The sequence below is a fragment of the Falco punctatus genome, assembly GCF_963210335.1.
Source record: "Falco punctatus genome assembly, chromosome: 6".
Lineage (NCBI taxonomy): Eukaryota > Metazoa > Chordata > Aves > Falconiformes > Falconidae > Falco > Falco punctatus.
Genome location: NC_137585.1, coordinates 21,063,094 through 21,085,931, shown reverse-complemented (window position 1 = coordinate 21,085,931; position 22,838 = coordinate 21,063,094). Strand labels below are relative to the sequence as shown.

At 40.0% G+C, this 22,838-nt stretch overlaps 1 protein-coding gene across 1 annotated transcript in view; it reads left to right on the top strand.

Annotated features, from left to right (window-relative positions):
* PIK3C2G (phosphatidylinositol-4-phosphate 3-kinase catalytic subunit type 2 gamma) overlaps positions 1-22,838 on the top strand; it is a 288,176-nt gene that overhangs the window by 72,661 nt on the left and 192,677 nt on the right. The window contains exons 3-5 of the mRNA XM_080391788.1: positions 2,764-10,434; positions 16,961-17,043; positions 22,049-22,206. Of these exons, the coding sequence (XP_080247914.1) occupies positions 9,775-10,434; positions 16,961-17,043; positions 22,049-22,206 (901 nt within the window). The 5' untranslated portion in view covers positions 2,764-9,774. The remainder of the gene's footprint in view (positions 1-2,763; positions 10,435-16,960; positions 17,044-22,048; positions 22,207-22,838) is intronic.

The following is a 22,838-nucleotide window of genomic DNA, read 5'->3' as shown; positions in this document are numbered from 1 at the left end:
CCAACCCTTAATGAAAACCTAAATGACAGTGAGTTCTGTATTTCTTTGCTTTTAGGCATACCCCAGGCTCAGGTTTGACCTGAATGCCGCAGGTTTGCTGTCAGGTGTCCAGGCTCAGAGCTTTGCATCAGGACAGCGCCCACACTGGCACTGCCCGAACTGGAAGGAGCAGTCTGGTGTTCCCATGCTTGGGATCAGATGGGTCTGTCAAGTTCAGCCCTTCCTTGGGGGAGAAGGAAGATGGTTGTGCTGCTTGTGATGTAACTCTTTGTAACAGGGTTGCCACCCTCAGTCTAAAACTTCTTCTGAACTGAGATTTCTTATTTTGCATGAACCTCAAAGGGGAGTGAAGTGAGCTAGCCATAGGTTGGTGAGACAAGGGTGACAAGACATCACAGCGGAAAGTAAGGAATGTACCTGACTCCAGAGCTTCTTGGTTGTCACTTCCCCCAGCAACTGTGGTGAAAAACGTGACTTTCCCTATCTGCATTCATGTCATCAGTGCATGGTGGGTTTGGCCATCTTGTAGGCCATGGTGATGGATGCTATTATTTGTTTCTCCTATGGTAGTTAACTCCCCCAACCCCCACCCTAAAGTACCAGGAAATTACTGTCTATGTAGAGACTAGTGAACTTTTTGAATGAGGGTTTTTCATGGGCTGTTGAATGGGGGTGGGGGTGGGGGGGAGGATAAGTAGAGCGCTCTCTTGCTTTTCTCTCTTTCTTTCCTAACCCAGTGCTTGCCAGATGATCTGATCTCATTGTGAGCTGGGAATCTGTCCCTGGAAGATACCAGGCACCTGCAGAGACCGTTGTGCATGGATACTAACCCCTTCTTCATCTTCCCCTGAGGTATACCTGCTTCAGAACAATTTTCTTTTGCCCTCCCTGCCTGGTGCATTGCAGTCTTCTCCCCAGCCTCCCACCTGCCCCCACTCCACACCAAGTTGTATGTGTGTAGCAGCTCCCCTCCGACGTGAAGCACTGTGCTGCTAACTCTTTTCTTGGCATCTATTTATTTCTGCACTTGAAAGGAAGACAGAGCAAGGTAGGAAGGTCAGAGGGTTGTCAAAGCAGTAAGGGTTGGCTCAGCTGCCCAAAAGGCAGAACACAAATCTAGGTCATGTCTGCTGCAATGGAATGAGTACCTTTGGAATCATTGAGTAGGTTGTACATTTATAACTACAGAAATGCTGCAGTGTGAGCATCTTGCTCAGCCTCAGTGGATGCACCTCACCTGTTTAATTCTACAAGTCCAGTGAACAGTCTTCCCTGTTGCTCTCTTGGTCCATAAATACAAAAACATCATTAGCAAAACCATGAGCAGGGTAGCGCAGGACCTGATACAACAGAGAGCAGTTGCTATTGTGAGAATAATCTGTGCAGATACCATTGATGGGGAAGGCACTTCAGGGTGATAGATGGAGCTGGATTCTCAGTGCTGCAAGTATCCCATTCATGGGCCAGTTCAATTGTGGTGGAGGGCTGCTGTGAGCTTAATTTCCACATAGCAGTTTGCAGAAATAAGTTTTATTGGAGGTAAGCAGTACCTTTGTATTATTTATGTGAAAACTCAAGCAAATTATTGTTCACTTTCATGCTGCAGGTAAAGTTTTAATGAAAACAGTAATGAATGCTTTGCTGGCATGCACAGGCAACCTAAGTATGCAGGCAAATTAGCTATCTAAACAGATGCTTTATATCCTGTATTGCATATAAGGAATGCTGTTCAGTCGGTTTAAAAATTATATATACACCCACAAACTATTTTTTTTTTTTGTAAAAGCCATATGGTGACGGGTTTTGGTTTTTTGTTTGTTTGTTGTTTTGGGTTTTTTTAAGCAAGTGTTTCAGTCATACTGTGAGCAATTATGACAGTAAAATTAAAGTTGGAAGAAAGATATAAGAAGCTACCCATGTGCAAGAATTTCAGGGAAAATTCAGAAAAATTATATTATTTAAGATGTTGTACTGCTGCAATAGGTGCACTACTGCAAATGTAAGCAAAGCATCCTTGTGGAAAGGCAAATTGAGACAAGCTTGATACTGTGTAAGTAAGCTATTATTTTGGTTTTAGATACCTGTATATTTATGCTTAAAGAATTGTTAATTTATTTTCTTTGATAAAGACAGTAGAGCTGATTCAGATGTTATACTATGTTTACAGTATATACTAGCTTATAATGTCATATGTACTGGTTTATAGTATAAATATAGTGTAAGGTTTTATAAATTCACTGATCTCAATGAAGGTACCTGTGGCATCAATAAGAGAAAAGGACTCAATCCTACTAGTTCATCTGAATACTGAACAAGCCTGACATGTCATGTGAACCAAAGATTCACTCACAGCAAAACCCAGCAATGAGTGCAAGTGGGTCTTTATTACCATTTCCCTTTCCCTCTTATGCGGGTCGCTTAGGAGCTGAATTTAAAACCATACTGAAGTCAGATCCTTTTCAAGGTAATCATAATATTAACAGCTCTCTGAGGCAACGTGGCCAAGCTAATACAACAAAGTCACCTTGGCTCTGGCACCTTGGCTCAGGTCTGCCAGAGTGGTCAAGCTCTGTGCTTTAGGTCCTCCCTGGTCTAGCAACATTGGAGACCCCATGCACCATGAGCTGCAACTGGAGGGGGTCTTAGGAATGATGATGAGCCAGATCACTAAGTTTTCCAAAGGAAAAAGCCTGCTGTAGTTGCTAGGGAGCTTGTCTTAACAATGTGCTGGTATCACAAGACTGTGTTTTTATATTTGTACAGTCTATGGTATGAACGATTTCTGGAAGGTAAACAAACCCTATTGAATACACTGGAATGACAAAGCTGAATTTCACAGAAAGCCATTGAGCAGGCACACTGGACTGGGGAAATGAAAAGAATAGCATAAGAAAACAATGGAAAAAATCACAGAAGGTAAGAGAAACGGAAGAAAACAGCACAAAGTGAAATTTATTTCAAAGCCTTATGAACAAGTGCTTTGGCTTTAAGTACTGCTCAGCTTTGGGATGTTTGACTCTCTTAGCTTAAACTTGCAGCTTGATTTCTTTTCCGAAGCATTTAGGCTCTTTCCTTGGGTCATTTAGTGTCTGTTAGGCATTTATATGTATGTATACACATATATTAGGCTTTTATAAAGAATTCTGTATGTACATATAAATATACACATAATACATATGTTTGTATATGTATGTATATACATGTATGTTTATGTAATTTATATATAAACATATATATATGAGAGTGTCTTTAAATGTATATATACACATAAAAATCTGCCTCTGTTTTATTTTAACTCTGTGTTATAAGGTGGTTGTAATAAGACTGTTCTCCATTTCAGCACTTAATTTTCTCAGCAATTTGATTTTTTAAAGCTGAAGTAATTGTTTCTGACTGAAACAACTCCGCTAAAGTGTGCCGTTCCTTTCAGAGGATCAAAGTACAAAAGATGTTCAAATAAAAGGAGAGATTAAAACCCGCGGTCTACATTTAGTCATGGCTAGCTTTGCAGTCTGTGAATGCTGATCTTTCATAACATATTTTAAACCCCAGGAGGGTGTTGGGAACTTAGTAACTTTGTCTAATATATGCAAGTGTCAGTAGAGCCCCTGAAAATGTTTTCTGTGTGAAACAAAATGTTTTCTATACATTTTTCTTGGAAAAGTAAAAGTTTACTTCCTTATCCCTCTTCCCTCTCTGTCCTTTCCCTGACTTGTTCTGTGAGTAAATAGAGGGTGAGGAGTGTTCTCAGAACAGAGTAGTCCTTCTTGCCCTTTATGGAAAATGTCTGCTTTACTGATGAATCATTTGAAAATGATGCAACCACGGTATTGTATTTGTTGCAACTTTAATTTTCTTTGTCCAGCAGCATCTACTCTGCTGGGTTTTACTAAACAGGTAAGAAGGCACAATCCCTGTTTGATGAAGCTTGTAAAGTGAGAAATAAAGAAGGGCCTTCATACAAAAAAGCAGATCTTAACTTTTTTTTTTGTTTTTTTTTTTTCTGTTTTGTTTTGGTTTTTTTACCCAGAATTCTTGTTTGTCTGCTGCTTAAACATAATAAAATCTTGACATGTGTTTCCACCAGCATGTGGGAAAACCCTGTTGTACCTATGTAGTTTTGCTAACACCTTGTCATTGCCTTGGTGCAGCAGTACTTAGGAGCAATGATCTAAGAGAAGTAGTATCACACCACCTTCAAGCAGGGTGTCAGCAATCATGAATCTTTCCTGTAAAGAGCAACCTTCTGACAGGGGCCAGATTTTTCAGTGGTGATGATAGATATGATGACACTCCCTGCAGCCAGACCTAAAACTGAGTTGCCACTGTGCTTGACACAGTGATCTCTGCTCCTTGTGTCAGAGTTTTGGGGAAATGACAGTAGGTGGCACTGGAGAATAGGAACACAGATGCTTGGTTCTGTTATGAAATGAGCACTGTCCCCACTGGCTTTCTGTTTAGCCCGTTTTCTGGCTCCCTGGATTGCTGAAACACTTCGCTGCATTCCCTTTGCAAGCCTGTTATTGCTCAAAGCCTCAAGGCTTCAGATGCAAGGGTGTGATTTGGGAAAGCTCCAAACTGTGTGTGGAGCAACGCTGAGAGCAAAAGCCTGCTGAAGATGCTGTATTTCATCTCGGGGTGTGTTCGAGCGACTATTTTGCCAGCTCTTTACCCGCAGCTTTTTTATCAGACCTGGCTGGTGCGAGCATGCTCACACGTGGCTAAACCAAATGCATGATTCTCCTTTCGTCTGGGTGAGATGTAGGCTCCTGCCGGGTGGTGGAGCAGCGAGAGTATCTAACAGAAAGAGAGGAGGCATCCCAGGGAGTATCCAGTTTTCTTTGTCTCTAGAGATTTTGTCCCACATGCCAGCAAAAAAGGAGGAGGCAATGCTTGGGCGTTCCAGGAGGAATTAGTGTAGAAAGTGATTCAGCAGTTCCCTGCCTACTACATCGATGGGAAAGAGAAAACAGAAAAAAAAAAAAAAAATGCCACCTTAAAAGCTTAATAAAATCCCGAAAATGTTCAGTTTCCCAAGTAAAACCTTCACAACCTTGTCCTGGAAATCATTGTGGGGAGAGAGGGGGACGTATCCCAGCTCAGTCCATATGACGCATATAGCCTTCTGTGTTTGGGAATACAAGCTCTTCCCATGTGCATTTCCTCTGTTTTCTCGGTCCTCCTCCTTCTACCATGTCCAATCGCTGCGGGATGAAGCAACATCACACTGCCATAAACTCTGAAACGGCAGCTCCTAAAATTGCTGTGTTCCTCTCTCTCAGGATCGCTTCACAGTAATCACTGGCAATGACTACAGTACGGTACAAATGCCACCAAATAGTTTGTAGAGCAAGCTGACATTTTAAGGGTTGGAGAATATACGAGAAAACATGTATCTCCCTTCACCAGCTGAAAAAAGTTTTGACCTTGGCTAACTCTGAAATCACAATGACAGCATTGACAGGTTTTTGCTATACTTTGAAGGGCAGAGGTTTGCCTGTAATGCTTTATCAAATTATTACTTCATTCACTTTATCAGATGTAAAATATCTGAGATTAGTTATTAACTTTAAATGCTTTATCCTAATCTGTTCAGTCTTACTGCATGGCTTTTTATAACTGAAATATTGTTTCATTGGTACTGACTCCCTCGCTATTTTTGAGGATGATTTCCTGCCTGTAACAGCCTCAGAGTAGACTAGGTTTGGGATTCTATGTGAATCCTGAATGGCACTTCAGCCAGGCAATTTATACCTTTTTAAGGAATGGTATGAAGCGTGAAGGCAGATGGTCCCTGAGGGAACTTCTTCTGTGTTGTGCCTGGAGCAGCCTCTACTGCTCCCTTTTATGAAGGGTCCTGGGGCCCCTGAGGTATGGGAAGATGTTTGTGACCGGTGCTGTATTTACTCCAGCTCTTCAGCAGGTCCTTTTCAGAGGGTCAAGGCTTCATCGGTTTTTGGGAAATATCCCAGCATGAGGGAGGTTCTTCCCCCATTACACTCACAGCTCTGCATACTGAGGATCCAAAGCCAGAGGACCTCACTGCCATGCACGATTTGTACCATCCCCTTCTCCTGTGAGCAGAGCGAGGCACTCCTTTTGGAGCACACACCACTAGTGCAGATAAGATGGAAGCTGCATGAAGGTGGTCTACAGTAAAACATCTGAATCCTGTTCTTGTACAGAAGCCTTTCTAAAAGGCAAGTCTTTATGTTAGAGAAGTTCTTTTGTTATTTTAAACATGTTTGGTACTTGTACTGAGAGTATGAGATCATCTGCTACCCTGCTCATAAAAAAAAAAGAAGACAAAAAAAAAAAAAAAAAAAAAAAAAAAGAAAAAAAAAAAAGGTTGATTTCCCAAACTGAGAGAGAGGACAGATAAGGTGTTACCTTTTAATTGTTACTGCAGTTTGAAATTTCCCTGAAGGAAGACAGGGGAAAGAATCATTACCACAGTAAACCGGTTAAACAGGAAGGAATGCTTCTGATGGAAAGTTACACCCCCTCCATACTGAAAGTACATAGGTCATCTAAATGTGTCTGTGAACAGGAAGACATAGGAGACTGTATATTCTTCTAACAAATTATGTATTTCAGGTAAGAAGTTGCAAGAAATATTCTTATGGCTTAGCAAGTGGTCCAGTTATCTCCTCCTGGGTTCTGGCAAAAAGGGAAAATGGAGCCCACAGTGCACGAAGCTTTTGTACTAGAACACATGTGCATGCTGAAGTAGGGAAGGTATTTTTGTGTGCTTGGATGGCAACTACATCATTGTGAGCATTGCATGATGCTGTTAAATCTCTTGGTTTTGTAGTGAATGCTTTACAGTATTTATTGGGATTCTCCCTTAAAACCCCCAGTCCCAGAACCATAGGATTATGTGAAAACACAGCTGTCATTTAAAAGGAAAAGGAAGGATTCATAGCCATGGGGGAAAAATGCCAAACCCTCTAAAATGTGAATTCAGAAACTGCATGCAAGGCAGAGAAAATTAATCTTAAAACTTAATTTTACTTTTTTTAATGCATTATAAATTTTGCCTTCTAAGTGATTTTTGAAAATTCAGTGTTATCAATGTACTTTGCGTGATTCAAATGGAGTAACAGTTGCTGGCAAAAAACCAAATAATTTCCTGAAGTTCATACGCTGTTTTGAAAAGGAACAGGATTTGGCCCAAATATGGAGCCGAATCTTACAAACCAAACCAGCAGGTAAGACTTAAACCACCTAGATTTACGACATGGCATGCTTATTTTCCAGTTTTAATGGTTCCTTTTAAATGCAAGCTTATGTAAGAGAGATGCAGTGCTACAAACGGTGCTGTACAAGCTCCTGCTCCCTGCCAGGCCCTCCCTCTGCTGTGATCCGGGCTGGGAGAGGGATCCCACTGCACTGTGCAGACTTCTGGTTCCTTACGTGGCCTCCCCAGCCCCCTGAGGAGAACAGGGAAGCAGAATGCACAGACCAGCCTTTGGCACTATAGATAGATTGTATACTTTTGAAGATGACTAGGAAGGCAATACTTCTGCTGAACAGTATGGAGCGTGCAGGAGATAAGCATTCATGTACAGATAGATGGAGGTGGGGTGTGTGCGTGAATATTTGTCTGTTGGAGAAATACGGGATGCTGTACATGAAAGCCTTAGGGGTGAATGAGCTGTTAGACATTTATGTGTCATTATAAACTGAATTTGTCTGAAATATAAAGAAAAAAATTTCAAAACTGCTGAAAGGTCATAAAAGGTTGTTGGTTTTTTTCTTTATTTTGTTTTTGGGTTTTTTTGTTGTTTTTTTTTTTTTTTTTTTTTTTGGTTTGTTTTCTGTACCTCAATTATTGTCTTCCAGGCAGCCAAACTTTATTAAGGAAAATGAAGCTGGAGGGAGATAGCAGTCTTTTATTTTTTATTTTTCCTGAAATATTCCAATTTTCAAGATAAAAAAATAAAGAATAAAATACGTTCTCTTTCTTGATTTAATGAATATATAATTTTCTTTCTTGTTTTCGTTTACTTACCTGCTGTAGTAATGAGAAAAAGAGGAAGATGTAAATGTTGAAAATTTCATTTAAAAAAATCTTCTTATTAAGCTTATTATTTTTTTCTGGAAAAAAACAAGGGTGTTGTCTTAATCTAAAAACATAGTGAACCTCAGGATTCACTCTTAGAGAAAGGTGCAGAGACTGTAATTGAAGTTCATGCTTAGATCACCATTCAAATTGGCATGCAACGTTTTCGTTATCTGGCTTAGTGTGACTTTATAAATGTTTTTGTTACTCAACACAGTTAAAGCAAACCAAAGCATACAACACACGGAATCACTAAGTTGACTGCTTGAAAGAATAGTTCAGCCTCTAACTTGGAGATTTCATTTCAACCTATTTAATTTTTTGTTTCTTTTCTCATTCCTCACAGTGGGTGACAGTAGTCTATGTCACCTAGAGTTTGACTTCAAATGAAACAACAATAAATAAAGTTGTGATGAATACCTTCTGTTGCAATATAGATTTTCATTGCAAGGCAGTATTATCTAAAGTAATACAGTATAGATTTTGGGGACATATTGGAAAAGCTATTTGTGGAGCTAAGCCTTAGCAATTTCTGAGCACATTTTTTATCTCGATGGCTCCCCCCGCTCCCCCAGGGAGTATATATTTTTAATTGAATTATTAAATCAGATGTTTCTTTTAGGTGATAAGTATCCAGCAGAACTGTGTACCTCATGTAGTATTGCTATTCTGTGTAATTTGTATTTTTAGGCTACATCTGTATCAGTAAATTAAACAGGCCAAGGCCTTGAGGGCAAGTGGCCCAGAATAAATTTTAGTTTTAGAGCTAAACTCTCTTCCTTAATAAGATATCCTTATGCCTGCTGACAGCAGTCTCCAGTACATGCTGCCCATCTGAACCATAGAACTACTGCTTGGCACATGCCAAAGTCATATCAGGAAGTTTGTGAGCAACAGCGTGAATGATGCTGAGCTTCTGCAGAAGCTCATGCCCTCACCTGTTAATTTACTAAAAAAGATACAACCTCAGGCTTTGAAGATACATCTGTTTTGAAAAACAAAGAAACAAAAAAGTCTGAAATTTATTTATTTATATTTGTTTTCCTTTATATATGCCATATCCAAGCTTTTGGGTTGTAGTGTTTTGAATGTTAATTGGAGATCTGTGTCTTCTATGTTTTTTGACTTAACTTTCTTTGCCTGATTGCAGTAGGATAAAAAGTAGTAGAATATGAAGAAATTTGCAGTGCAAAAAAGAGAAAGATGTGAATGAAACTGCCATTAAAGAAACCATCATTACAAAGCTTTCCTACCTGCTTGTTTTAGATTCCTGCATTGTGTGCTATACAAGTGTCAAGTAATGGAAATAATATGGAGATTTTCTTTAATGTTTGTCAGAATTAGTATCTTAGCATTTAGATCAATTGTTTCAGGAATCCTGTTGCAGCTATTTAGGAGTCCAGGATAACTACAATAACTATTATTATTATTGTTATTATTATTATTTTTAAAGTCTGGAAATGAGGATCAGGCAACAGAATATTAAACCTTCTGATTAAGAAAATATTTCCAGCTTGTGTAGAAAGCTCTAAAGCCAAAAAAGACTGAAGAAGTGTACTGCTTTCATTATAATAGATATTTAGGTGGTTAACTTTTGTTATGTGCTTCATTTCAGTGTGTGCGTAGCTCCAGTTCTGAACATTACTCTCTTGACCTTGGAACTGTTGTAAGATTTCCCTGAGAATTAATAAGACCAAAGAGAAGAATCAATGATGGCGTACTTTGGGAGGGTGCCTTTCTCACACAAGGAATTTTTTGAAGGACACGCTGGGCACCAAGCATCTTACCCAATGTACCATTCTGGTTCTGCTGGAGAGATCCACCTAGGATTTGATCGAATAGTTGATGAAGTCAGCAATGAATTTTTTTTTTATGGTTCATCACATTCACATAATCATGGAGAAATTCTTTTCCCTTCAGACATCTGTGGTCTGAACGTGCTTGACAAGCAGTATTGTGAACAGCCTGTAGTTGCTCATGGTGATCTTTACCCTGGAAACCCTCTCTCACACTGGCAACAAGGCGCAGTGTCACCAGTGGTTGGCTTCAGATCTTCTTTACTCCCTGATTGCATAAACCCCTCACTGGTGGATCCCTACCCCTACAGTCAAAATAGAGAAGCCTATGGAGGGAATAGTCCAAGTATAGCCGCAAATGTGTTTGATTCAAATGTGGAAAGAGGCAACACAAGTCTGAGTTTGCAGACAGGCTTTGACAATGTGGATGCTCAGTGTCCTGTTTTCTTAGACAACTGTCGGTTTGGACAAGAAGTGGGAGATGAAAGTGGAACTTGGGAAGCTTGCTTAACTGAAACTTCAAGATGTGACATAAGACCTACCTGGCCCAGCAGCTGTGGACGTGACAGAGGGGTATTTCAATTTTCTTACATTAATAGTGCTTAAGGTTCTCAAATTTTACTTGTGTCTTTGCACTTTGTGTATTCACTTACACTGATGCAACATGGATTAGAAGCACTTGATTTAAAGACTTTATACAAAATGAAACATTTATACCTTGGGGGAAGCAAAAGCTTTTGTTCTTGCAGTGAGTTTCTGTCATGTGTCTTGCAATTCAGCTGGCCAAAAGCAACTGTGAGACTTCTTATTCACTTCTTATTTGGTTTTTACTGCTTCCGAAGACAGAGATGCAGGGAAGTGTCAGGTGTATTTTCCAATAATTGTGCAACTTGATTTCATGGTAGTCATAATTTCCAACCTAATTTTTTATCTTTACGAGGAGAATGCTCTTAAACAAACAGTACATGATTAGTTAGGAAATTTTTATATAGAATGAAAACCTCCAAGCATGTTTTTTCTTTGATTCTAATATCAGAAGAGAACCCAGCAGACCATAAAAAATTACTTTTGAAGGGGAGGTGGCTAGTCTGGCTAGCTAATGAGGATTTTATATGGGCAGAATCTGTGTCCTAGCTGTTTCATGTTTTAACCAACTTGTACTTAAAATGTCAATGTATTTCTCCAACCTACCTAGTAAAAAAGACTTCATTTAAAAGTATACTATGTTCCTCACCTAGTATAAAATGAAGTATCTCCGTTGCCTCTAATGGAAACCTGCCATTTTACACCAGAAGAGAATCTAGATTATGGTCTGGAATGCTCCAGTAGGCTCATTTTATGGCTCATTGAACCATAAAACTACCACAGAGGGAGAAATACAGAAATATAGAGTAAGATGTGTCTGAGAGAGATAACAAATCTTTGTGGTCTGATATGAATCCTGAGACTCAAAATAAGAATACATTATGCTGAATCTGTTTTTCTGTTGAGCCAGATTATTGTCTCTCTGTCTAGTTTGGCAGACGTATCCCGATCCCGACAGATGAAACATATTAAGTCCTGCCTTCACCATGTTCTGCATGCACTTACGTGTGCATACATAACTATCTTCTAAAACCAGACGTATCTACTATAACTGCGGAAGCCAGGTCCTATAACACATGCTCTGTCTTTAGCTGTCCTTTTGAAGCAAATACTTCTTTTTTTTCCTCCTTCCATCGGGTGTTCATAGCTCCATTCGTGGTTTTGCTGTTTTTAATAATGATGTCTTATGGGACTCCCATGACTTTCTCTGATGTTATATCTCTTCTCATTTTCTTTCTTTCAAAATCCTGACATAGAGAAGCAAAAAGAAAATGATAAATCCTGCCTTTTCTCTAGTCCTTGTTAGCATTCTGAATCATTATAGGAATCCTGAAATAGCCTACAGGATACCTCTGCACCATGAATATTAAAAGACGATTTAGGTTCACCATCTGCTTTTAACTCTCGGTGATCACAGCATCATAAAACAAAGGGGAAGAGACACTTGATTGACTTGTTTCTATGTCTGTGAATAGGGGGAACTATAGAAGTAAACATACACAGACCCAGACAGATGGGGGTGGGGGGGGGGAGCGGGGAATATATCTGAGGGCAAGAACTCTTAAAACTAATCCTGAGCACCACATTTTGGAAGTTCAGTGATGAATACAAAAGTGGAGGGGATGAATAGGTGGAGAGACAAAAGGCTGTTGTTGCTTTTTACTTCTGATAGGAAAACTAAAGCATGCTGACATCATGATGAAAAGAACAAGCCTTCTCATGAGAAAAGTAGAAAATAGTGAGATACAAATGAGCATGAGTAGATTAAATTGTGGTATGGGAATAAGAGGTGCTAGAGAAAGCAGTCTTATAAGAACCGGCACAAACACTTCTGTGACAGAGGAAGAGAGAATTATAGGGGAGGGAAGAGAAGAGATGAGTGAGTCAAGGGCGGCTACAATCGAATGTGTGGGAGGATTTGATTAAGTCAGGGAAGTATTTGAGCTGTTTAGCTAGAAGGGGAAGAAATGGGAGAGAGGAGAGAATTGATTTGTAGCAGAAAAATCAGTGTGGTCACAGGAATTCCTTCAGGGAAAAACAGCCATGTCAGGATAGAAAGAGAGCCAAGGCAAGGGACTGGTAACTGAACCTTGAGATGGTAAGAAAGGGAGAATAAAAGTTGAGAGAGAGAAGGGTAAAAAAACCACCTGTGTAAAAGTAACTCATTGCTACTGGATTGAGAGTGGAAAAGATAAGGAGGACTGTGGGGTGACAGGGCTGATGTCAAGTAAGACTGTCAGAGTGGTCAGAAAAGTGGAACACGACAGTAAAAGAAAGAGAAGAAGCCCATACTGGATTGGTGAGAGCCAGCATGAGTTGAGTAAATGATACATCTGACTAATAGGAGATAAGAACCAAGACTGCAGACAGAGCAAAATGGAAAGGATGCTGAAACGTGGAGATGAGCATTGAGATAGGTCATAGGTATGCAAGGTGAAATATTCACATTGCTGAAATCATATTGTCATTCTGATCCTTAGCTCTTGGATGCAGTTGTATGGCCCTTGGCTTTATTGAATGTGTGCTAATCAAAATATTTCCATATGTAATAAAGGAAATATAAATATATATATTTATATTTAATATAAAAATATGTAATAAAGGCAACATTAATTTTCTCTAGCCCTGTCATCATGAAGTCAGATGTTAAAAAATATTAAAGAAACTGTCTTCATAACATCCCTGTGAAAAGACATTTTATTTTATCTGTATTAGAAAGAAAATGGAAATAAAATTTTAAAAGTATCCAATAGATTTGCCTGTTCCATGTACAATATTCAGAATCTAAAGTTTTCAGAATAACTAGCAAGACTCAATTCTTCACCCAAGCCCAACCATCAGATTAAACTCCATGATTTCAGTTTGGGTGCTCCAGAAATGAGAAATACACAATTAGCGTTCAAGTTTGGGAAGGGTGGTTGTCCTGGTTTCAGGTGCGATGGAGTTAATTCTCAGGAGCTAGAACAGTGCTGTGTTTTGGCTTTGATGTGAGACTTTTCAGTTCCTCCGGCCTTGCTAGCAAGAAGGCTGGAGTGGCACAAGGAATTGGGAGGGGGGACAGCCACATCAGCTGATCCAAACTAGCCAAAGGGATATTCCATACTATAGGACGTCATGCCTGGTATATATACCTGGGGGGTTGGCTGGGGCAGACAGGTCATTGCTTGGGGACTGGCTGGGCATCAGTCGGCAGGCAGTGAGCAGTTGCATGGTGCACCACGTGTTTCTTTCTTCCTTTCCCTCTGGATTTTATTCTTTCCCTTCCCCTTTTCATTATAACTGTTATTGTCATCATTGTTATTATTGTTCTTTCATTTTTATTCTATTTTGATTATTAAATTGTTCTTATCTCAGCCCTGGAGTTTCACATTCCAATTCTCCTCCCCATCCCTCTGGGTGAGGGGGGAGTGAGCGAGCAGTTGGGTGGTACTTAATTACCAGCTGGGGTTAAAACACAACAATGGTTCAGGTGACTTGACTCACACAATGTAAGAAATCTGTGGATGGGAAAAGATAGATTCCACTTACCCAGGGATGCACTCTGTTACTCTATTCCTGTTGTCATCAGTTCTTTCCATACACAATTCTCTGTCTCATTCATTGCACACTTTCAGATATTTGCAATGAGCAGAGAGTGGAATCCTATAGGTAAATAACGTGTGATTGTGTAATTAATATTTTACCTTTATATGCAATGGGAAGAAAGTAGTTTCTGGACACCTGAAAAGAGAAATGACAAAACTAAAGCTCTCATCCACATGATTCATAAATGGAGTTGGACCTATATAACTTCTATGTACACCTCTGCCACCAGAATGAGTTTGTATTAGTTAGCAATGATATATTGATTCCCTCTGTGTAGACTATTACTAGTCTGCACAATATTTTTATTTGCCTTTAGAATTCACTCAGAAATGCTGCCAGCAAAGGCACAGAGAGGCAGAGGGCTCCTGTCTCCTGCAGGAGAGGGTCCAGCTTCCAGCTTTGTCTGTCAAGCTCCTTTTTGCCATCCTTTAATAATTACCTAATCACATTCTTCTTCAAGCCATGAACTTGAGGATCCATACCCATGTTCTCATGGTCAATCATCTTTTCCTGGTCTTGGCCCTCTCCTTGCTCAAGTCCTCTCTGTTCCTCCTTCCTCAGTTCACAATTGCAGTTTTGCTCCTTTAGTATCAATGTTATGTCCCAGCCTCATCTTTTCTTACCTGTGGCCTAGTTTCCTTAGCTTTTCATTTATCCACTACCTTTCTTTTTCATGCACTTGTTCCAGGGCACTGTACCTGCTCTGTAATGACAGAACTGCAGGTCAAAAAAGAGCTTTTTGTTTGTTGCTGAAAGCAGCAGGTTTCCAGCCTTTGCTCCTGTGGGAGTCTCCATCCACTGCTCCTGTAGGGTAGTCTTGAGTTGTCCCTCCTTTGCAGCACAGGGCTTGGGTGGTTCTTCACTCTACAGAGTCCCTGTTAATCTCTTCTTCCTCCTGGCTGATCACGTCCTCCTGCAGCTCCTTCAGCAGCAGCTTGGCACCGCAGCCAGAGCACAGCTCCCACCAGCGAAGCCGCTGCCACTCCCAGACCCAGCGAGAGGCACTCGACCAGCCCCACAGACAGAGACCGGGGCTGCAGTATCCTTCCTCTGGAGCTCTGTTGTGTGCATTAGCCTCTGCTATCCACAGGGTCAGTTTCTGCACACCATGATGAAGATTGTGCCATATGGCATGTCACCACCATCACTGCGTAGTCTTCAGTGAAGGTTCTGGGTTGCCTTTGCACCCCTACTGCAACAAATGTGGCAGCTTTACCTTCCCACTCGTGCTCTGTGAGCAGCGCTCCTGCTGTAGAGCTCACTCACAAACACAGCAATGTCTTTCTGAGCTTGTTCTGGATTTAATTCCTCTGTCAGGAACACGGGGGTACACAACATTCCAGATGCGAACTTCCTAGACCCTTGTCAATATACCTTTTTGTGGAATTGTCTACCCTAATGGAAATGTGAACAGGAATAGGGTTTTGTTGTTGTTTGTTTGTGTTCTGGCATTTTTTTTATGACTACATAATTTTAGGAGACCATTACTGTTAATAAATTATTCATAATTTCTAAATAGTGAACCTCTACCAGAAGTTCTTACCACCATCTGCTGACGTCAATTGTAAGGTGTCTAACCAAGGTGGAAAAAAATGAACCAGTGGAGATGCTAGGTTTTCAGTGACTTTTGAAGGAGCTTTTTTTCAGCAGTCCTTAGAATCAGGGGGTGATGGACTACTGATTTGTACTGCTAAATTTATTTTCATTCTCTTATTTCAGCCCTCAGGGTTATCCATTTTTTTGGTACCAGATATTTCAGTTTTTCCCTCTACTGATGATGCTTGCCTACTTTTAAATTTCATAAGCACTCTCCTAATGCTTGTGCTATTGCGGTTAATGAAAATACTACATACAGTGATACCCAAGACTGATGGTATCCATAAAAGAGTTGTAACTTTTGTGCTTCCAGTTCTGCCATTGTGATTTCCCCACTAGCCAGCTCCCAACAGATCTTTCATCTTTTATACTCATGCCATCTTTTAAACTGTAACTAAAATTTCCCAGCCTGCATCTTTTCATGTATATTGGAAAAAAAATCTTGAATTTAGTATATTATTTACTATTAATGTTATCAGTTACATACTTGTACATACATTATTATTAAAATGATAAACACACTTTTCACCATATCTCAGTTTCCTCTTCTGTGACATGTCATTAGTTGCTTCTCTTTCTGAAGGGGCTTAAAAGTTGATGGCTTAGTTGAACCTTGTATCTGTCTTTATGTACCACAGCAGAATGGGCTTGGAGACATAAGAGCATTAAGCTCTTTCTTGGAGGTGATGTTCTGAGTGAAGGGTACTATGGCAAACAGACAAGGGGGGTGCTTTGACCTAAAGCAGTGGCTCACAGCTGTGCTCCCCAAGTTTAGAGAAAGTATCTGGGGATTTTTTCATATTCAACAGAATACACTCACTTCCTGTTACTTGTCTTAGGGATTTGCCTGACAGGTTCATGGAATTTGAAGGGATCCTGAGCTTCCTTCAGGGGCAGAAAGAGAGAAAGTAAGGATTAAAACTCAGTGCAGCATAACCTTCTTTACCCCTACCCCCCCGCACCCCCCCAGCCTTTTGTAAACTAAGCATATATCTTCTGCATTTAGAGTTATCTCTGCTCTGTCACTGGGTAAATTTTGAAAGCTTTGTCTGGAATCCCTGTATTCTTCACGGAGGAGAAAAAAAACAATTGCTAAACTCAGGGTAGTGGATGTTTTATGACTTTTTGGTTTTTTCTCTGAAAGCATTTAGAGTGCAGTCAAAAGATTGCTATTTGTGCTTATTTGGAGCTCCATCATGTCAGGGGAGGGATGATGATGTATGAAAGTTAGTTCTCATGGAACTAAATGCAAGGTTAGCCTTATGGTCCTTCTGCTTCTGTTATCTAAATAACTGAACTCTGCTTCTTCTGGTGTCTTTTTGGTATGTTTTAGGCTACAAGTTGGTCTATCCAGCTGGTTGAAGCAAATCAAGGAAGTAACGAGAACACAGTTGCTTTTTGCAATGCAGTGGAGAAGTAAGTAATGAAAAAACTTTATTAAACCTACTATGACATTTCACTTATTTATATATTAATCAGATTGGTTATCCCTCTGTATTGGGTCTGGCTGAGATGGAATTAATTTTCCACATAGCAGCCCTCACAGGGCTGTGCTTATATTGGTAGCTAATAACACACCAGTGTTTTGCTACTGCTAAGCAGTGCTCACACAGCATAAAGGCTCTCCCTCCAGCATTCCCCCTTCACCTGTAGGATGGGAGTGGGCAAAATCTTTGGAGGGGACACAGCCAGGACAGAGGACCCAAACTGAACAAAAGGATATTCCATACCATATAGCATCTGCTCAGCAATAAATGCTATGAGTAAGAAGGAGGAATAGGGGTATTGTTAATACGACATTTGTCTTCCAGAGCAACCACTGTGTGTACTGAAACTCTACCTCCCAGCAACCGGCTGGACATTCCCTGCTGATGGGAAGTAGAGACAATCTTTTGTCTTCCTTTGCTTCCATGCCTGGCCTTTGCTTTTGCTTTTATTAAACTGCCTTTATCCTGACCCCCAAGGGTTTTTTTTTCATTTTATTTTCTCCCTCAACCTCATCCTCCTGAGGATGGAAGTGATAGAGTGGCTTGGTTGGCACCTGGCATCCAACCAAGGTCAACCCACCACACCCTGCATTCCTGAACTGTGCCATAATTCCAGTATCTACATAAATATGAAAGAGTTCCTAATTTTGATTTAAAGATTGTTAATAGAATGTTAATTCCAAAAATATTTTCTGCCTTAGAAGTCCCCTTTATCAGTGATAAGTACATTTAGCTCTTCAGTGTTGGTGGTTTATAGTGTGTGAAACTGAAGATCCATTGTCTGCCATTGCCTTGCACAATATTAGTGCCTGTGTAGCTTGGAGCGGGAGAAAAGGATTGGAAGAACTGACTGATGAAGAACACAATTATTATATACTGTACAATGAAAGGTGAGACTTAGTAAGCCACAAAAACTCCTTTAATTTTTGTTTACCATTACTGTTGGTAGTGTGGCTTAATTGGATAAAACTTTTTTACTTTTGTAATCTTTGGAAAAAGAAATTGTGTTGAAATCCAAGAGCACTAAGAAATACAGATCTTTAGATTAATTTCTCCTTTTTTAGATATTCACTGATCATGCTATCAAGTTGTTAGCACAAACACATGCTTTTCCCTGCAGAAAAATAGTTGGAAAATGGAATGCTGATTTTTTAAAATATATATTAGACTTCAATTAATTGACTGTATTGAAGGTCAGCCAAGCTTGCTTCTCTTAAGAGAAAAAAAGAAAAAAAAATCCAGTTTGCCACTGCTCTGAAATTAACAGTGAATATATTATATATTCATACAGGGTGAATGGTCACCTTCAAAACGTACTCATTCACATAAGTCTCAGTTTTCTTTTTTGCCACAGTTCATCAGTCTGAACCCCAAACCAACTCTGTTAACATAAGATGTGTGAAAGCACATTCCACGTGACTGGCTTTCCTCTCAGATATTCAGATAAATATTCTATGTTTAACTTTGAACTCTAATTACAGGAAAAGCTTTCTATTGATTTTTTTTTTTTTTTAATGAATACATGAGTCTATTTACAGGGCTAAAAAGATTAATAGAATTAAGCCATTCCTGTTTTTCAGTAACTTGTTTAACGTGTATCACCAGCAAGAAAATAAGATCAAACTTTGCTTTTCTTCTATCAAATAAATGGAAAAGCATTCTTAGGTCAAAATGTCACAGCACCTAAAAGACCAAAAAATGTCATAAATTTGTAAACAACTAACATACTCAGACTTGCCAAATGAGCATCCTTCCAGTCCCCAAAGAATCTCAATACCTGGCAGTTTTATATATCAGAGGCAAGATTCAGAATTCAAACTCTGTGCCATGCAGACTTGTACCTCTAGCATGTAGCTCAAATAGAAACCCATCATGTTTTTTCTCTAGGTAATATCTGTACAGGTAGCAATCTATAATTGAACACAATTGTATAATTGTATACAACTATCAACAATTTTCAAAATCCTTTTATCAGGTTACTTCTACAATTATGGACATAGTGAACGTTCATCCATGAGTGGCTTTGGAATACATCCTAAAAGGGGTTTGACACTGGAAGATGCCACACTGATAGTCTCAGGATCCAATGCTGCAAAATGCAGCATTCTTCCACCTCCGACTCACTTTATGGATGTACTCTGTACCACAGAGAAAGACATAGCATTAAGAAATGCTGTGGAATAGCAGATCCCTCTAAATGTTAGTGCTTTCTGCATACACTGAATTGTTGCAGCACAGAAAGCAATTAGCACAAGTTCTTCTTCATGTAATACTTGAGTAGTACTTCAGTTATGCCTTGGAAGACTTAACCTTTCAAAATTTTGTGATGGGTGTGTTTTGCCCACCTGCTCAGGCCAGAAGCCCTTTAAGTACTTGAAAAAAAATAGATGGCCATAAATAAGCAACACTTTCCGGTCCCCCCATTATCCTAAATTATAGATAGTGTGGGGGTAGGGAAGGAGTTGAGGTTCATTTAGTTTTGAAAAGACTGCCAGTAAGTTGAGGAGGAGATTGATGCCCGGTGTGTCTACATAGCCCATGAATGTGATGCTGGAAAAAGGGTATTGAAGTTTCCAGTCTTATTCAGTCCTTGGCATTCTTACAGTAACAGGTTACAAGAGTGAATTTGGTTATAGGGGAGAGCTTTATGTGTAGCTTGTTCACAAAGAAAATGGACCGACATCAACTACATAGGTCACCAAAGCAGCCTCTGTAGCATAATGATTTTTTTACTATACATGTAAATCTATCTCATGCTGGAAGTATTGTCAAGCCTCATTTCCTCCTACCCCACTGGAACATCATGCCCCCTGGCTTTTCATGATAAGAAATGGACTGCTTCATTGCATTATTAATTTTGGAAGCCTAGGCTTTTTTTTTTTCCTTGTAGAAATACATGGCATGAAAGAGTAGTTCATACTGGTGTTTGAGAGACTTGGGCAGCAGCCCTGAGGCAGGAGTTAACATACTAATGAAGAACTTTATGCGAGAGAACTGTTGTTCAAAATACACTGTAATCAGAGACAGTATAAAGCATTGCCAACTCAGAAGCTACAAAATGCTCCTTGAACTAACAAACAAAAAAGAATGCAGTATGCTTACTACAGGATGCTTGAGTTGTTGACTAAAATATTCAGGCCAATTAGTGAAATGTAAAGCTTCTTCTGGTACAATATGTGCCCTTACCTGCAGCTGCAGAGTGTATGTGCTTAAAAAGCAAGTTTAATCTCAGATGACAGGCATAATACCTGTGACCAGTGTTCATTAGGAAATGCTACCTCAGGAGGAATTAGTTTCTGCAGGTCTTCAGTAATTGGAAGGAGGAGGGGCAATATATTTTAAAGGTAATGGTATATCAGAGAGTCTCAATGACTGTAACAGTTATTGCTCTCTACAGACATTTACATAACTACCTAGGGTTTAGTAACGAGGATTTCAGACTGGATTCTAGAGCACTGTGAAAATAGGGACTTCTTAAGATTTTGCATAGAAAGCCTGTTCCTGTATGTATTTTGACCAGCTGTCCTAGCAGCAGCTGTCTGTGCACATGCTTTTGGTTAGTTTTATGTTAAAATTCTTATTTAAGCACCTATTGAGCACCTTCATTTCTACTGTTCTCAGTGTAAGCTGAAGTCTGTGTTTAAACTCCTTTTGGGTTCTCTGAGGGTCCAGTTCAGCAGTGATTCTGTGAAGTTCATGAAGATTTTACTGATGGTTTTCCTATTAAGTAAAATATGTAGTTATACATACGCTATCTGATATGTATGAAAACAAGGTTTGAGTTTCTACATTTTTCACAGAATCATAGATTTATAGAACCATTTAGGTTGGAAAAGACCTTTAAGATTATCAAGTCCAGCCATTAACCCAGGACTGCCAAGTCCACCACTAAACCATGTTTTCTAACCCTAAGCACCACATCTATGCATTTTTTAAATACTTCCAGGGCTGATGATTCTACCACCTCCCTGGACAGCCTGTTCCAATGCTTGACCACCCTTTCAGTGAGGAAACTTCTTGTAATATCCAATCTAAACCTCCCCTGGTGCAACTTGAGGCCTTTTGCTCTTGTCCTATCGCATCTTATCTGGGAGAAGAGACCTACCTTTCAGGTAGTTGTAGAGCGCAATAAGGTCCTCCCTGAGCCTCCTTTTCTGCAGACTAAAAAATCCCAATTCCTTAAGCTGCTCTTAATAACACTTGTGCTTCAGACCCTTCACCAGCTTCATTGTCCTTTTCTGGACACTCCAGCACCTCAGTGTCTTCCTTGTAATGAGAGGCCCAAAACCGAATGCAGTATTCAAAGTGCAGTCTCAATAATACCGAGTACAGGGAGAGTATCACTTCCCTTTTCCTGCTGGCCATTGCAGATCACTATCTCAGATATAAGCCAGGATGCTTTTGGCCTTCTGGGCCACCCAGGCACACAGCTGGCTCATGTTCAGCTGGCCAGCAGCAGCACCCTAGGTCCTTTTCCCCCAGGCAGCTTTCCAGCCACTCTTCCCCAAGCCTGTTGCCCTCTGTGGGGCTGGTATGACCCAAGTGGAGGACTCAGCACTTCTTCTTGTTGAACCCCATACAATTGTCCTTGGCCCATCAATCCAGCCTGTTCAGATCCCTCTGCAGAGCCTTCCTGCCCTCAAGCAGATCAACATACCCCTCCACTTGGTGTCATCTGCAAATTGCTGAGGGTGCACTTGATACCCTCATCCAGATTGTTGATAACGATATTAAACAGGACTGGCCCCAGTACTGAGCCCTGGGGAACAGCACTTTTGACCCCAATACTTGTGTTCCCTCTCTTTGCACAAAATTTTATTCCTAACAGCTCCTTATGTACTATTATTATAAGTATTTTGTAGAATTTTTATTTTGTTATTATAAGAGATGTGAAATGCCTATTTAGACATAATTTCATCACACGTTCTTTTCAGAATAAGAAATGCCTATCCAGCTTTTGACTTGAAGACAAACACGGGGAAAATCTGGAGTGTTGCAAGAAGGTTCCCAGACCACATTCTTGATGAATCAAAATTCAAAATCAGTGTTTGGACAGATTCTTCACCATATCCTCTGCTTCTTTCACAGCGTGGTAAGTGATTGAGGTGTCCATATCCTTCCACAATTCAGTTCCATGGAGATGATAATGAAATGCATGTTGTCTGGAAAGGTAACTGAAGAGCAGGCCTTATGTGAGTCTTGAGTGTATAGTTTGTCAAACGTGTTTAGTATATGTGCTGTAAAATCTAAATCACATTAAATATCAAATTTTGCTATTGTGTAGATCTCTGCTTTCTTTAATCACAATTGGGACCAATTCTGGCAGTCTCAAATAGGCCATCATTCAGACTTTGATCCAGAAGGGATTTAAGCTTGTGCCTTATTTGAAGTTTAGGGGTAGTCCCCATATAGTTGTGGAAATTTTCACAGCCTTGACTCTGTTTCTGAAATCCAAGACTTAAGAGTCTGCAGTCGCTAAAACTCCTCTGCACCCAAGGTTATGTAGAGGTCAGGGAAAGTACGAGTCAGTCATAAAATGAATGAAGAAATTCCAACTGAGTGGGAAGAAAAAGAGAATAATTAAGAATTGGAACAGTTCACCCATAGAGGTTTTGGAGTCTCTGTCCTTGGAGGATTTTAAGGTCATACAGGACAAAACCCTGAACAAGCTGGTCTGAATTCAGTGTTCATCCTCCTTTGGAGTGGAGGCTATACTAGATGAAC